The sequence below is a fragment of the Callionymus lyra genome, chromosome 13, assembly GCF_982586985.1.
Source record: "Callionymus lyra chromosome 13, fCalLyr1.hap1.1, whole genome shotgun sequence".
Taxonomy (NCBI): Eukaryota; Metazoa; Chordata; class Actinopteri; order Syngnathiformes; family Callionymidae; genus Callionymus; species Callionymus lyra.
The window spans coordinates 5,861,987-5,878,592 of NC_141830.1; the positions used below are offsets into that span (position 1 = coordinate 5,861,987).

At 39.1% G+C, this 16,606-nt stretch overlaps 1 protein-coding gene across 1 annotated transcript; it reads right to left on the bottom strand.

Moving 5' to 3' along the window:
• Positions 1-2,048: 2,048 nt before the first annotated feature.
• LOC148067054 (uncharacterized) lies at positions 2,049-12,678 on the bottom strand. Its single transcript, XM_087806350.1, has 8 exons — positions 12,115-12,678; positions 6,473-6,591; positions 4,943-5,046; positions 4,630-4,804; positions 4,458-4,566; positions 4,036-4,121; positions 3,493-3,563; positions 2,049-3,097 (listed from the first exon to the last, which is right to left on the bottom strand). The coding sequence occupies exons 1-8, from the start codon at positions 12,676-12,678 to the stop codon at positions 2,049-2,051; spliced, it is 2,277 nt and encodes a 758-aa protein (XP_087662476.1).
• Positions 12,679-16,606: the final 3,928 nt, after the last annotated feature.

The following is a 16,606-nucleotide window of genomic DNA, read 5'->3' on the forward strand; positions in this document are numbered from 1 at the left end:
AACACTATCGCCACCTGCTGGCAGCACGTATTGCAACTTTGGAAAAAGAAATAAAGAAAAAATATGAGAATCTAAATATTCGCGAGATATTTAAGCTGGTATCAGCAGCGAAGACGTGTTTATCCTCCTACTGCTGCTGAAAATACACATTTAAGTATATGAATATATATGCATTTATATATGACGTAACTTCAGTTTAAAACTTCACTTAAATGGCGGCTGTTTAGTATGGTTAGTGTCCATCGAACCATGCTAGTTTTGTGGGCGTGTTAGTACGCCAATTTAGTGTGCATGGCGCACTAAATTGGCGTACTAAGAATTGAGACACACTAATGTACTAAAAATACTAACTTTTAGTACGCTAGTATGCGATTTGAGACACAGCACTGGTCTCTCAATGCAATGGATATCATTTTTTCAACCAAAAGAGCTGGCAATGGGGAGCCCACGTGTCCTGCTGAAACACACTAGGCTGGATACATGATTATTCCTGGGGAAGATCGTAGTGCTCTGTCTCAAATCGCGTACTCAAAGTTTGTATTTTTAGTGCGTAAGTGCGTCTCAATTCTTAGTATGCGAAATTTAGTGCACCATGCACACTAAATTGACACTAAAACGCCCACAAAACAGTATGGTTCGATGGACACTATCTACACTAAACAGCTCCATCTTAGTGACGTTGTAAACGGAAGTTACGTCATATATATATATATATTATTATTATTATATATATATATATATTTATACTAACAGGTGTATTTTCAGCAGCAGTAGGAGGATAAACACGTCTTCGCTGCTGATACCAGCTTAAATATCTCGCGAATATTTCGATTCTCATTTTTTATTTATGTCTTCTTCCAAACTTGCAAAACGTGCTGCCAGCAGGTGGCGATAGCGTTCAAACAGCTGGTTGAAACCATCGTTAAATAGTAGTAGAAGAAGAAGCTGTCGCGTCATTTCCTGTTAGTGTGTAGCAGCAGAGTTTGATTTGAGACATACTATCTGTGAAGGATTAGTTACTAGTTAGTACGTACACTATCCTGATGCACACTAACTTCTAGTGTACTAAGAGAAGTATGTGATTTGAGTCACAGCACTTGTCTGTCGGTTCTTTTCATGGAGGACATCTACCTATTTGGATTTATGATATAACTGGATTCCTGCTTATTGGAGCTGATTGATATTTGGTGTATTACTAAGTGATTGGAATCTCGAATGCAGTCGAGCGTCGTGTCGATGTGACTCTGAAGTGCTGACAGAACATGGACGGAAACTGGACGCCATTCTCGTTCAGAGTGGTCGGGTGGCTGCGGCTCATGACCTCGTCCGCTCATCAGGTATCATCTTGGAGGGAATGTCCGCCCGGCTTAAAGCATAATTCGGCCATTTGGATTGACGGAGAGGCCACCGAAAAGACTCAAGTCTGTGGAAAATTCCAGCCTAACAAAGTCTTCTCATTCCTAACTCCCCCAGACTGGCCTTGGAGGCAAGTTATCAAATTTCTCTGGGGAAGACACATCGACTCGCTACCATCCACCCTCGACCCCCACGGAAATTCTTCTCTGTACCAGCACATCAATCATGGACATGTGCTCCTACAACTCACCGTTTGTGCTTCTGCGTTGAGGTGTTTTTTCTGTATCCCTGCACTGCTTCCCCTTCAGGAACAGAGATGACATTTTTTTCTCCACCACTCCCAGCTTCCCTCATAAGATAAGAGAGCAAGTCATGGGGTCTAGCTGGCTCTGTGACCGTCTGCACCACATGTTGAATTTCTGAGAGTTCTCTATGGAGATCAATAAAGTATATTGATCGATTGATTGTTATCACTCTTCATGGTTGTCAAAGCTTACCTTGAAACAAAGTGAATCAGTTCATTTAAATTAAAAATAACCCAAGGATCATTTTTCCATCAAAAAGTTGCATTTATTATACAAGTTGTGATTATACATTGAAATACATCTTGTGCAAGTACAGAGTTGAGGTGACAACTTCTCACTAACGCAGCAGCTCTACTTTGAGTCTTTGAAAGTTCGGGGAAAAACTCATTAGGAATCATTTGGGTGGTTCTCCAAACCCCAGAACCTGGCCCAACTGTTGCCCTTGAAGCCTGAGTCTGGCAGTGTTGTGAAAATCACTGCAGCTGAATGATTGGGACTCTCTTGCATGATCTTGGTGGCAGAAGAGACGGGCGGTTTGGCCTGTAGTTTATCAACTTCATTAGTTTCCGCGGATCTTTTACCACAGTTGGGCCCAGCTTTACACTTGAGGACCCTAAACCTTGGCCAGTGAGATTCTAAAGTCTCGGTTTCCAGACCAGGAATCATGTTATCCTCTTCCGACTGCTCCAGTACACCGTCAGGTTCTCCACTGCCTCCTTCATCCAATATGTACTCCTCTATTTCAGACTTCAGACTTTTTCCAGCTTCCTCTTGGTTCTCCAAAGGTTTGTTCATGTTAGTCTGATACGTAGAAGTCCTTCCAGCAGGTGTCCACGGTGTCACCGTTACAATGGAATTGTCAAACGGATCAAACTTGACACTTTGAGAAAACAAACTATCCAGGCCATTTTTGTACTTCTTGGTCTTGGACACGTGATCGCAGTCCATGCCCTCACCATCAGAACACATCTTAATGCGTGGAACCGCAGCAGAACCATTACGGGCAAAGCTTGAGGAAGTACTGCCGTTTCCCGAACCAAACCCGACTATGTCAGAAGAAACATTTCCACTTTCTGACAGCCCTTCAAATCCAACACTGGCCCTTGGTCTTAATTGAAGATAATTATTTAGATTTGAATTCACTGTCGGGCTATTCTCTGTGTCCTGTGTGGCCTCGAACAACTCGACAGTGCCATGAACCAGGACTCCTGCGCTGGTAGAGGGCGACGGAGTTGTTCCTATACGGTGTTCTTTGAAGTCAGCTTTTTTAGTTTGTTCATAAATCTCTGGTACATCCCTGTGTGAATCGAATCTACTGCGAATCTTTCCTTTGCCTTTAAAGTCTCTCCACTCCCCTGCTTGTCCAAGCATCTCTTTGTTCTGGATGCCCTTCTGTTGAACGCTCCAGCCGGGACTGCTGACTATGTTTGTCGCGGCTAAAAAGAGGAAAAACACAAGTGAAGGTGTAGAGTTTGAAGACCATCAGTAGCCAGGTTACATACAACCATCCTAATGCTCCCATACCTCCATTTGTTAATTATTTTCAACTGGTAACTCGTTTAAACTTAAAACATATTAAGACACACAAAGTTAAGCTGTGGTAGCTTCAATATTTTAAATCCTTTCTTAAACTGAATATTTTCATTCCTATTGAACTTGGGATGAGTTTAATGAAAACATCTGACAACCAAAATGAGAAAAAGATAATTTAAAAGGGCCCTATATAAAAAAAACAGTGAACCATCAAAAAATGACATCTCTTAATATAAATGGTCAATTTTGTAATGCAATGAAATTATATCATTTTATGCAAGAAATGTACAATACTCACGTTTATCCAAGTCAGTACATTTGGCATCACAACAGGCACAAACTGAAGCTGGTGTCTGCAGCTCCTCCCATCTACACAAAGACGAGCAGAGACGTAAAAGTGTTTTTAAGAGTCACAGATCAAGTTGAGTTGGATTGACTAGATATGGGGACCATCTGAGGAAAACTTACTTTGTACCATCAACCAAAATATTGGCAACAGTGGCCATTTATTGAAACAATCCATCACATGATGCAAAAGTCAGAGTACAGTATATCTCCTTTTTAAATATAGCTTTACTGTAAACCATTATGATTCAATTAAATTAGTCATTTCCATCATGAATCCCTTCACGGCCAGTAATGAACCACAAAGAATACCTTGTTTCTTTGCCTTCTATTGCATTTTTTTTTTATTTGACTAGTTTTGAGCATTGGACATTTCTCTGTCATATGGAATAGCCCATAATAAAAATACTCCATGGCACTGCTTGTTCTTCATTAAATATGTCACAGTAAACAACGAGCTAAATCAAATGAATGACTGAAATATCACTTTCTTTACCTGCCGTTGGCCATGTTGTAGTTGCAGTACTTGGATTTTTGAGAGGTGGCGACATCTACCGACATGGAACAGTGAAGGAACAAAACCTTTGCACAAAGATTGACACTCAACACAGATGTTGTGATAGCAATGATTGGACTTTGAACTTTGAAACTTTGTAACAGGAAAACTTTTACATGCACAGCTGATCAGTTACACACAGCTGAGAAGACCCGACTTTTTAAACTCACAAACGTCATGTTCTTATGGTAAATTCAATATTATTGTTACTCTGACTAGAAGACACATCTTGTTACAAGAGCTTTTCTTGGAATGTGAAAGGTGTAATAATTGATTGATCCTAACAATGGGATACGTTCATAACTTGAAGCAACTTGTCATCCGGTTATATGCTCTAATTTCTAAAAATAAAAATGACTCACATGCGAATCTAGGCTGAACAAGAAGGCGTCCATAGAGAACTTCACAACACTGCCACCCCCTGACCAGATCCAAGACCGGCTCCCTTCTCTCCGGCTGTCAGTCATACAGCTGCAATGAAATATCAACGTGTTGAAATATGACTGTGGAAACAGAAGTTGGTTCAGAACTTACCCATAGTTGGTAATTATGTCCACTTTAGGACCAACTTCTGGGTCCTTGGAGCTCGTGATGAAGCACGAGTCCACGTAGAGTCTCTCCCCTGGTAAAAGAGTCTCTGCCTCGGCCACGAAGAACACCGGCTCTCCCAGGGGGGTCCAGTGGCCCGGAGCGAGAGCCTCCCCCCGAGCTGGAGACGCACACAAAGCATCGGACCACAACATGACAGTGGGTTTAATTACATGAGACAGAGTTCCACTTTTTCCTCACTTGAAATATTTGTCATAATAGGATTACGATCGTATTCTGTGGCCATCAAGTGATTTACCGTTGCTGACAAAAAGACTGAAGCGGAGTTTACTCCTCATACTCTGGAGAAACGTGTTTTGTTGAACATACGGGCTGTAGCCCACCTGGTAGGAGTAGTGGAACCTGGGAATAAAGGAGAAAACTATTTTAAAAAAAGCATCGTACATGGTTACACAACTCAAATGTTCAAAGTTTGTAGTCCTGTCTCCAGTGAAGGCCACAAGGCAGTTCACCTTTCATTACTGAAGGACAATTTTTTCCAGCGGGTCAGTCCAAATACAGTCATTTATGACGGATCCAATTATAAAACCCCTGTTATTGTTTGACGCTTTTGGAAGTCTGCTTTTACAAAGTGATTAGCAATTTGTGTTATCGAGCAACTGAACAAGTGATAAACAGTGGTCCCTTGCCCTTTTCGCTCTCAGCAAATCAGAGTGACTGTCATGACACCTTTACTGCCCTCATAAAAAAAATAAAAAGCACCAAAAACAAAACCCAAACATGACCGCTACAAATAAACAAATATTTAAAAAGGAACGATACAGATGATGGTGGGGAGTAATCATTAGGAATGTCATGTTAATACAATTATTCAGGTTTTTTTAAGTGTATAAACTGTGAGGATGTTGGAAATGTCAATGACAGTTTGGAGAGCTTTCTGAAGAGTGCCAGGAGGGATTATGAAGCCATTATATGAATTTGAATAGTAAGTAAGTACATTATTTGTAGAGTGCCTTTCTCAGACCAGTGTCACAAAGTACTTAAACAATAAAAAAACAATACACAATTAAAATGCATTGCTTTAAAAGGCATTCTAAAATGTCGCCTTGTGAGACTCATAAAGGAAATCTATCCATCTAGACAAAGACAGCAGCCCTGAGAAAATTAAGAGTAAGCCTGCACATATAAAAAGGTCTTAAGAAGCTTCTTAAAGGAGTCAGTAGATCCATCAAACGCAGAGGAAGATGGTTCCAAAGCTTAGGAGCAACAGTCTGGAAGGATTTCTCTCCTCTGGAACCATCAGTAGATTCTGATCCACAGACCTCAGAGCCCGAGCTGGGGTGTAAGTCTGGATCAGATCACTGATGGAAGGTCTGACCATGAATAGATCTGAAAGTAAGAACCAGAATTTTAAAACTGATCCTGAAAGAAACTGGCAGCCGATGCAGAGTTTTAGGGATCGGAAAAATGTGAGTTCTTCTACTAGAGCCAGAATTCTCGCTGCAGTGTTTTGCACCAACTGCAGGCGAGACACATCCTTCAAGTCACAAAAATAAATCATTACAATAGAACAAACGAGAAGACAGAATAATGGATTATAAGATCCAGATCTTGTTGTGACACTATTTTCCTAAGTTTAGAGATTTTTCTCAGGTGAAGGAAACAGTTTTTTGCAGTGTTGTACTAGATATAGTGAAATATTAAATGGACACCATCTTGCATATTTATTTTATTGCAGGGGGTTTCAGAATGTATACCCTGCAATAGAGGGACCACTGTAGTCGCAGTAATGTTATAGATGTGTACGCACACCAAGGAGGACACACACCTGTTGTATTGACATTGGATGGGAAGATAGAGTGGCATGACTCTGATGATAGAGTTCTGTGAAGAGGGTGGTGGTGTGGACGAGAGTATGTGCGTGTACACCAGCTGACCACCTACAACCTGGAAAACAGAACAATGATGGTAAGTCCCAGCCTGAACATTAGGACCTTGTTCTAAAAGGTCTTCACATAAACATCATGTTTGTTAACAATTGAATAAAAAAATATTTTTTATGAACATACGAGCGTGCGTGCGTAATATATATATAAAGCATTTTTATATTGCACCATTCATATGTTTAGTAATCACAGGGTGCTTTACATAAAAGCATAAATAAATATTATATGTGCATTAGTTTATTAGGCTTTTGATAAATCAATAACTAAATGAGCAATTGAGACCAGAAGCTGAAGTGGACCACAACCACTTAAGCTTCTGGTTAAGACTTAAAACTGTAAACCAAAGAAGAGACGTCAGATTTGAAAACGGTTTAACTCATTATGGAGGAGAGATGAATACAACACCCTCTCCCTAGAACAGGGGTAAGGCAACCTGGTCCAGAAAGAGCCGCAGTGGGTGCAGGTTTTCGTTCCAACCAATCAAGAGGACACATTTTGACCAATCAGGAGTCTTAGCAGTGTAATCAGTTGATTGTTAGTCTGGTGTTGCTTGTTTTAGCTGAAACCTCATTGGTTAAACTGTACATGCTTGATCGGTTGGAACAAAAACCTGCAGCCACTCCGGCTCTTTCTGGACCAGGTTGCCTACCCCTGCCCTAGAAGGTCCCATTTTCACTCTTGGGTGAGACCGGTTCAGTCGCACAAGTGTGAGTCCTCCACGACACATGGAGCAGGACACAGTTCAGTCACAAGGAAACAACAACAGATGTGGTTAAAAGTAACAGAGGAAGATTCAGAGGGAGTTTCTTTCCGTCTTTTACAACATCCTGAGACGTTCTTCAGACAGAGCAATGATTGAAATGAGAGCAAAAGGTTACATTTAGTTTCCTGTGGTTAAAAAATTTTGATAAACACTCAACACACTCATTTAGTATTTTCCCATCAGTCTGAGACTAAAATCAGCTGAACTGTCCATCGATGAACATTGAACTAAGCTGGGAGAAGTATTGAGCTATGAACAGTGAACTAGAAGGACTTGAGGACATAAAGAGAATCAAAAGCATGGATTGACCTCGTTCTACCAGGACCATAACTCGGTTGTGTGAAGCAGGCTCGGATCCAAAACCTGTTAAAGCGTGGTTCTGAAACGAAGAACCAAAGTGCTGTCACAGTAAATCTGATTGGCCAATATTGTTTGGGCATCTCCATGAGCAAAACCTACCAAGTAGGAATTCAGTGAGTCGTTTGGAGCAACCAGGAACAAAAAACAGTTTATCAGGTAATGGTCAAGATAATAGTCCAGGATTTTACCAGGACATAAAAGCAGAAATACAAAAAAGTGTGTGAAGGAGCACAATAGAGCATAGCGGTGTCTCTACACAAGATGATAATGTTAAGAGTCAAACTTATCTTAAATGTGTTTAAGTCTTATTAAAGTAAAACTTGTCTTAGTTGACTCAATGATGCGCCTAATACACATGACCATACAGAAAAATATATTAAGATGGATAAAAAAAAAGGCATCTGGGTGACACTTGAGAGTGATATATAGAAGAGCTCTTCAACACCCGTCGATATAATTACCTCATAACTTCATACAATTAGACCAAGTAAATATTGCGCTAAGATGAAAGGATGTAAAACACCAAGCAGTTAAAACACTGACAAGAAGATGTCGGGAAACCCATGCTGTGTCTCAAATCGCATACTAGCGTACTCAAAGTTAGTATTTTTAGTGAGTTAGTGCGTCTCAATTCTTAGTATGCGAAATTTAGTGTGCCATGCATACTAAATAGTCACAAAAACGCCCACAAAACTGAGCATGGTTCGATGGACACTAACCACCCTAAACAGCCGCCATCTTAATGACGTTTTAAACGGAAGTTACGTCATATATATATACATATACAGTATATTCATATACTTACAGGTGTATTTTCAGCAGCAGAAGGATAAACACGTCTTCGCTGCTGATACCAGCTTAAATATCTCGTGAATATTTTGATTCTCATATTTTTTCTTTATTTCTTTTTCCAAACTTGCAAAACGTGCTGCCAGCAGGTGGCGATAGCGTTCAAACAGCTGGTTGAAACATTGTTAAATAGAAGTAGAAGAAGAAGCTGTTGCGTCATTTCCTGTTCCTGAGTTTGATTTGAGACATACTATCTGTGGAGAATTAGTTACTAGTTAGTACTTACACTATCCTGATGCATACTAACTTCTAGTATACTAAGAGAAGAATGCCATTTGAGACACAGCACCAGATAGAGAGGAACTGGACCACAGGGCTAACACAGCTAACACTTGTTAACTTCCTACAGTTTCACGTGAAGGAGCTGATCCTGAAGAAAACATGGCAAAAGAAAACAATTGATGGTAATAGGCTGTTCTTCGACCACGACTATGCAGCCAATGTAATAGAGAAAAGGAAAGCATACGGGGCGATGAAAGTGGCGCTTGCGAGCGAGGGGAGTCAAATAGAAGACACCCTTCACCAAACTGAAGATATTCTGGGATTCAGGACTACACACCTACAACAGCGTGGAGGAGGCGTTTGAACCAACGTGGATCCAGGTGAACGTGACGAAGAGGATCCATGGAAACCAGCCGACGCCAGAGAGGCAGCTCGTGTTGCGTTTATGCTCCTAACAGTGATGAGGTTCTTTTTAAGGAGTTACTTGACAACATAATATCAGAAAAGGATGAGATACTTATCTGCGGAGGAGACTATAATGTGGTATTAAAAAAGGTAAACTAGATAAATCTGTCCAACAAAAGGAAAAGTATCAACCATGTGACAAAATCAAAAACATGTTAAGAGACTATGGCTTGATCAACATTTGGAGAAAGCTACATCCAAGTGAGAAGGACTACACTTACTATTCAGCACCTAAAAGTTTTATGCAAGGATTGACAATTTTTTATTAAACCAATAAGATTATTATAAAGTAGAGCAGTGTGTGATTGGAGAATCAGATGTAACTGACCACAATCCTATCATATTCAATTTAAACTAAAATCACAAATAAAATAAAAACAATGGAGGTTGAATATTGGAATACTCGACAACAGGAAGAAATTAAAAATGATATTTTAACACATCAAAATGAAAATCGTGATTAAAACCCTGCCATGGTGTGGGATGCTCTTAAAGCAGTTTTGCAGGGAAATATTATATAAAAGTCTTCTTTACTGGAAAAAAAGCAAGAGAAGCAGCAAATAAGGAAGAGAAAGAAAAATTGCTAAGGTTAGAACAAACACAACTAACAAGGTTAGAACAAACACAACAACACAAAAACAAACAGGATTCCAGTCTACTTTCAATGATACAAGATATTCGGAATAACATAAAGGACAATTAAATTCAGAAGTAGAAAAAGAACAAGGTATTTAAAATACGAGTTGGGGCTAAGAGGAGCTAGATTTTTGGCAAAAAAGACTTTTTTTTTTCTCAATAGCCACAGCAAATACAGAAATTTTTCACAAAAAATAAATCCAAAATAAAATAAGAACAAGAACAAAGATAAAAAAAAAAAAAAGGAAGATGACAAAGACAAAGGATACAAAGATTAACATAGAACAGAACATCATGATACTTTCGCTCCACTCCTGCCCCCGAACTCAGAATTGTACAATTTAATAGCCCGAGGAATGAATGAGTCCTTGAGTCTATTAGTGTTGCATCATGGGAGGAGCATTCGTGCACTCATTCTGCTTCTCTGTTCACTGATGTGAGTGTTCAGAGGATGACTGTCATCATCCATGATGGACAGTAGTTTGTTCAATGATCTCCTCTCAGCAACTGTCACCAGTGAGTCCAGCTTCAACCACAGAACCAGCCCTCCTGATCAACCTGTGCAACCTGTTGACCTCCTCTTGGACACATTTCCACCCCAACACACCACAGCATAGAACATGACACTGGCCACCACAGACTGGTAGAACATGCAGAGGAGCTTCTTGCAGATGTTAAATGATCGAAGCCTCCTCAGAAAGTACAGTCTACTCTGAACCTTCTTATATACATGGTCTGTGTTGCAGCACCAGTTTACTGTCCAGACACACACCGAGGTACTTATATCATCTTGTGCTAAAGAAATTTGAATTAAATAAAGCAATAAAACGCATTAGATCCCTCTATCAAAAGCAGATTGCAAGAATAAGAATAAATGGAAGTTTATCTGACCCCATTACATTAGAGAGACCCACTTGACAAGGCTGCTGCCTTTCACCAACTCTTGTTGCCATTTGTGTCGAACCATTGGCCCGAGCTAGTCGACGAAATGAGGAACTAAAAGGAAAAGAAATTAAATAACAAATCATTGGACTTTTTGCAGATGATTTGTCATTTGCAAAACCCAGAAATTAGTATTCCAAAAATGATACAACAGATTGAAACGTCTGGCTCCTACTCTGGGTATAAATTAAATGTAACAAAAACACAAATTTTGACAATGAACTTTATTCCATCTGAGAATCTTAAAATGGTATTAAACACAAAATGGTGTGCGTAGAAAATTACATAATTGGGGGGGCACTTTGACTAAAGAAATTAAGAAACTGTATGAAGAAAATTAAACCTTATTATAAATTATACAAGGAAATAAGAAAGGAAATATTATCCTGCGGCCCAAATAGGACCCGTTATAAGTTGGTTCGATCAAAACTGTGAGGAAAAATGGAAAAACATGAAAGAAAAAGTTGAAGATCGGAAAATTCAAAGTCTCATTGGAGACAGGAAAGCAATGAAGGAGTTTAGTAACCAAGAGAAGTATGCGATTTGAGACACAGTACAAGTGACCAACATTTAGCCTCAAATTAGTTGGTCTTGGTCCTACTGACCACTACTGAGACTGGCATCCAAATGAGTTAAGAGTTAAGCATGAACTTTGACAATGTTATCAAAATGCATGTGACGTCGAGAACTGTGCTGTGTTTCAAATGGCATACTTCTCTTAGTATACTAGAAGTTAGTATGCATCAGGATAGTGTACGTACTAACTAGTAACTAATCCTCCACAGTATGTTTCAAATCAAACTCTGCTGCTACACACTAACAGGAAATGACACGAAAGCTTCTTCTTCTACTACTATTTAAAGATGGTTTCAACCAGCTGTTTGAACGCTATCGCCACCTGCTGGCAGCACGTTTTGCAAGTTTGGAAGAAGAAATAAAGAAAAAATGTGTCATCCTTATACTGCTGCTGAAAATACACCTGTAAGTATATGAATATATATATATATATATATATATATATATATATGACGTAACTTCCGTTTTCAACGTCACTAAGATGGAGTCGTTTAGTGTAGATAGTATCCATCGAACCATACTCAGTTTTGTGGGCGTTTTAGTGTCAATTTAGTATGCATGGAGCACTAAATTTCGCATACTAAGAATTGAGACACACTTGCGCACTAAAAATACTAACTTTAAGTACACAAGTATGCGATTTGAGACACAGCACTGGTGGGATTGACTGCAACAAACACAACCCATCGCAGCGAAGACACGGAAGCTCACCTGGAAGCGCCCGCCACACTCGGACGGTCTGAAGCGGAAGAAGAGGAAGCGCGTGTTCACTTGACCAGGCCGGCACGAGCCCACCCTGAGCATGGGCGGAGCATTCCACGCGCTCACCTGGCTCCGGTCCACGCGCACCGTCACCAGGTCAGTCCCGCACCAAACCTCCACCGCGCGGTGGCGTCTCTCCGGAACAAGAGATTGATGCGGAACGTTTTTGGGGAACAGTAGCGCGTGGAGTTCCGGCGGAAGAGATCCACGCATGGGCCGCGCCCGGTGGGAGGCCGGCGACATTTTGAGCTGCGGCAGAAATAACTCGGGAACCATGTTGGACTGAAAAACGTCCGGACCCAGCAGCAGTGGCACCGGCTTCAACATTTCGCGAGGAACGAGCGGACGCTCCGCATGCTGATAGACCGGCAGGTGATAGAAAGAAGGTCTTTCATCGCCGCCATTATTCACTTTGACGGGCACGTTCTTCTCCGGCCAGGTGGACACCTGCACCGGCCATCCAGCAGTCAGACCGCAGCACACCACGCCGAGGAGCCAGGCTGCAGTCAACATGGCTGCCGATCCTCCACCTGAGTCTGTCGCTTCATTATCACACCTGCTGTGAAGATGGGGGGCGTGGTCACCTGCTGCTCTGCTCTGTCTTCGAAGGGTCCACATCAATGCTGTGTCTCAAATCGCATACTTCTCTTAGTATACTAGAAGTTAGTATGCATCAGGATAGAGTACATACTAACTAGTACGCAAATTCTCCACACATAGTATGTCTCAAATCAAACTCTGCTGCTACACACTAACAGGAAATGACGTGACAACTTCTTCTTCTACTACTATTTAACGATGGTTGCAACCAGCTGTAGGAACACTATCGCCACCTGCTGGCAGCACGTTTTGCAAGTTTGGAAGGAGAAATAAAGAAAAAATATGAGAATCGAAATATTCGCGAGATATTTAAGCTGATATCAGCAGCGAAGACGTGTTTATCCTTCTACTGCTGCTGAAAATACACCTGTAAGTATATGAATATATATATATATATATCAATGAAGTAACTTCCGTTTACAACGTCACTAAGATGGAGCCGTTTAGTGTAGATAGTGTCCTTCGAACCATACTCAGTTTTGTGGGCGTTTTAGTGACAATTTAGTGTGTATGGTGCACTAAATTTCGCATACTAAGAATTGAGACGCACTTACGCACTAAAAATACTAACTTTGAGTACGCAAGTATGCGATTTGAGACACAGCACAGGTGTATCAGGAAGGCATCGAAGGTTTTTGTCGTGTGTAAAATCCACTCTTCTTCAAAATGATCAATATCATGAGTTAAATTACCTTTAAGTCATGTGTCACAATGTAAGTCTCATTTTTTCAGTCTCAATCTTAGATTTTATAATATATAGTCACTAAGTATTACAAGTGAGGAAATAACAAAAAACATGTTATTGAATATAAATGACTCTTGTCAACCCTAATGAGACACACTCAAGACAATAAAGCAGTTTTAATTACCCCCTGTCCCCTTGTCGACAGAGCATTTCCAAAGCTTCTTCTGCATTAAGTTTTCTTCAAAATAAAAAAAATATATATATTTAAAAAGAAAAATATGATTACGAATTAAACAAATCTAAGATGGTGTGCTTTTCTTTGTGGAAATGCAAAATGTGCTACATTTCCTTTTCTCTTTTTAACAGAATATATGCACAACAAAAGTCAGGCTGTTGCTTTATTCACTATTGACAACTGACTACAGCTTTAGAGGATTTTCTGGAACTCCTGTTGTGTTCTCAGTTTTATCTTGACCTTTAAAGTATATACTTTATTGAATATTGTTTTGATTGTTTAAGCGCTTTGTGACCCTGGTCTGGAAAAGCGCTATATAAATTAAAATTACTTACTTACTTACACGAGGGTCATTTATTTTTGCTTATCCGGTTGCAGAAGTAGAATTACAAGTATTTATGTTGCCATGATAACTTGCCCTTCATGCAGGTAATTCAAGTATTGAATTCTTTTTTTTAAGAAACAACACAGTCAAACACATGACTGAGGTGTAGTGGAGTGTGCGACCCTTTTCTTTGTGTACCTCCTCAAATCCACAACAACGTAGCTCACCCTGGACTTGTTCTTCCGTGTGTGTGTTTGATGCAGAGAAGCAAAAGTGTGTGACGATGGAACCAGATGAACAAAAGTAAAAAGCCACATTATAAACTCAAGGTCCCCTTTAACACTAGAAATTAATCTGGCATGTGATTAAACTGAATGTTAGAGAATGAAGTCAAGAAAGAAAAAAAAATCCTTCGACTTCAAAGACATTATTTACATTTTAATGAAAAAAAAAATACTGTGATTTTCCAATCATGTGGTAACTTAATGCTTGCTCAGTAATATATCATTCACAGGAAACAGTACTGAAGACAAAGGTATCACTCAAGGTATAACTCGAGATATCAGTTGCACGTGGAGATTGATAGACTTTATTGATCCCTCTGGAGATCTCTTGGGAAGTTGGGTTAAGATGTAGTTTGGTTTGGTCCAAAAAGTACTTAGACTTGCTTAGATTCATCATTTCCTCAATGATTTTTCAGAATATATCAAACAATTTGTGGAAATTCTGGAATCTAAACAATGTATTTATTTTAAAAAACGATTTAAAAACGAGTTCTACTACTTTTAGAATATTCTCTATACAAATCTACAAGAAATTGCAAATAACATTTTCAGTAGCTATTGTCACAACTATCGGCAAACAATGGAAATATGACAATTCACAAACTTACAAGAGAAGACACTTTACAAAGTGCAAAGATTATTTATTCAAATATTTCAATTTGCTCTTGAGCAATACAGAACGATTTAGAGAATAAAAACACATGAAAATAACTAAAAAAGACGTAGAATAGTTGCCTCTTACTATATGTGACATTTGAAGTACAGTATTGAAATCCCTCGACAACCATATACATACATATACAAAATATATTTTTATGAATGATCAATTATAAATAAATACACAATCACATACAATGTGTTTCTCTTATTTCAAGTTATTGTAATTGAACCTCAACCGTAAATACTGCAGTAGATGCTCATCAGAACACAAAGGGACAGTGATCTGCAGCAAACGGCGAACAAATTATATAATTCGGGGAATTTGCGGGTGAAGGACGTTTATGTATTTAATTGCAAAGAAAGAGGGACAGAGACATGAAAATTAAGATTAAGAACCGAAAATGATGGCGGACCGAGTTTGATTTCCGGGTCTAAGTGACCAACATTTAGCCTCAAATGAGTTCTGTCGGAAGCAAATAAGATGGCGCGCATTCACCAAGTAAATTTTAATTTCTACAGTCTTAATGTTGCATCACAAATATGAATGAAATACTTTGACAAGTTCAAATGAAGTAGGAAAAGTTACAGTTATTTTCCATTAACTTGAGATCAGCTACTGTCCAGTGGAAGTTGGCCCATTGAGGGCGCCATCCTCCCACCGATTTCTAATCGGTTTTATATTTTATTTTATTATTATTATTTATTCTTTTTTAGTTTACAAATAATCATTAACATTGATGAGAATGTATTGCTTGTAGAACTACTAATAAACTATATTTGCATTGATTCAAATTCTGCTAATAATCTTGGGTTGTGACGTCATATCCTGTCTCTCTAATGGTTTAAGAATATCTTATCAGTGACATCACGTTTATGTAACTCTGTGTGTTTGATAATGATTGGTAGGTAGAAATGTTCTATGTTCTTCATCTTTAGACTTAAATTGTATCATCTTGTTATTTCTCTTTGTTCTTGTTCTTATTTTATTATTATTTATTTTTTTTTGTGAATAATTGCTGTATTGCTGTGGCTAATTGGAAAAAAACAATTTCTTGAGGGATCAATAAAGTTCTACCTTACCTAACCTAACCTATTTCTTAGGTCCTGGTGAATAGGGCAGGGTTTTTCTTTTAATTATTTTCCTATAAGTTTATTTTTGTATTTTTATTTTATAATTCTGTGTATTCTGATGTGTAACAGTGATCAGCACTGGATGGACAGCAGCAGCTTTGCATGCTTGGTTTGGAATATCAGGTTATTTATTATTATGTTTGTGTTTACTGAAGGTGAAACAGGTCTGCATACAAGAGCCCCACCTAAAAAAAAAAGGTCACCAGCCGCCCCTGCTATTATCAACTGCATTCAAGATTTAAGATTCAAAGCATTTATTGTCATAGGTACTACGTACCATGAAATTCTTCCTTTGTACCCCCAACAAAAGTGCACAGTATAAACATATATCTATATATATATACATACGAAAGAATAACATCTAAAAACAGAGCAACAAAAGTACAAGTAGTGCATGAGGTAGATGTGGTTTAACTGTTGAGTTCCATTCAGTTTTAATTTAATATTACTAAGTCAAGAGGTTAAGCTCATCAGCTCCTTTCTTTTGATTCTTAACACCAACATATACTTTGGTATATTTC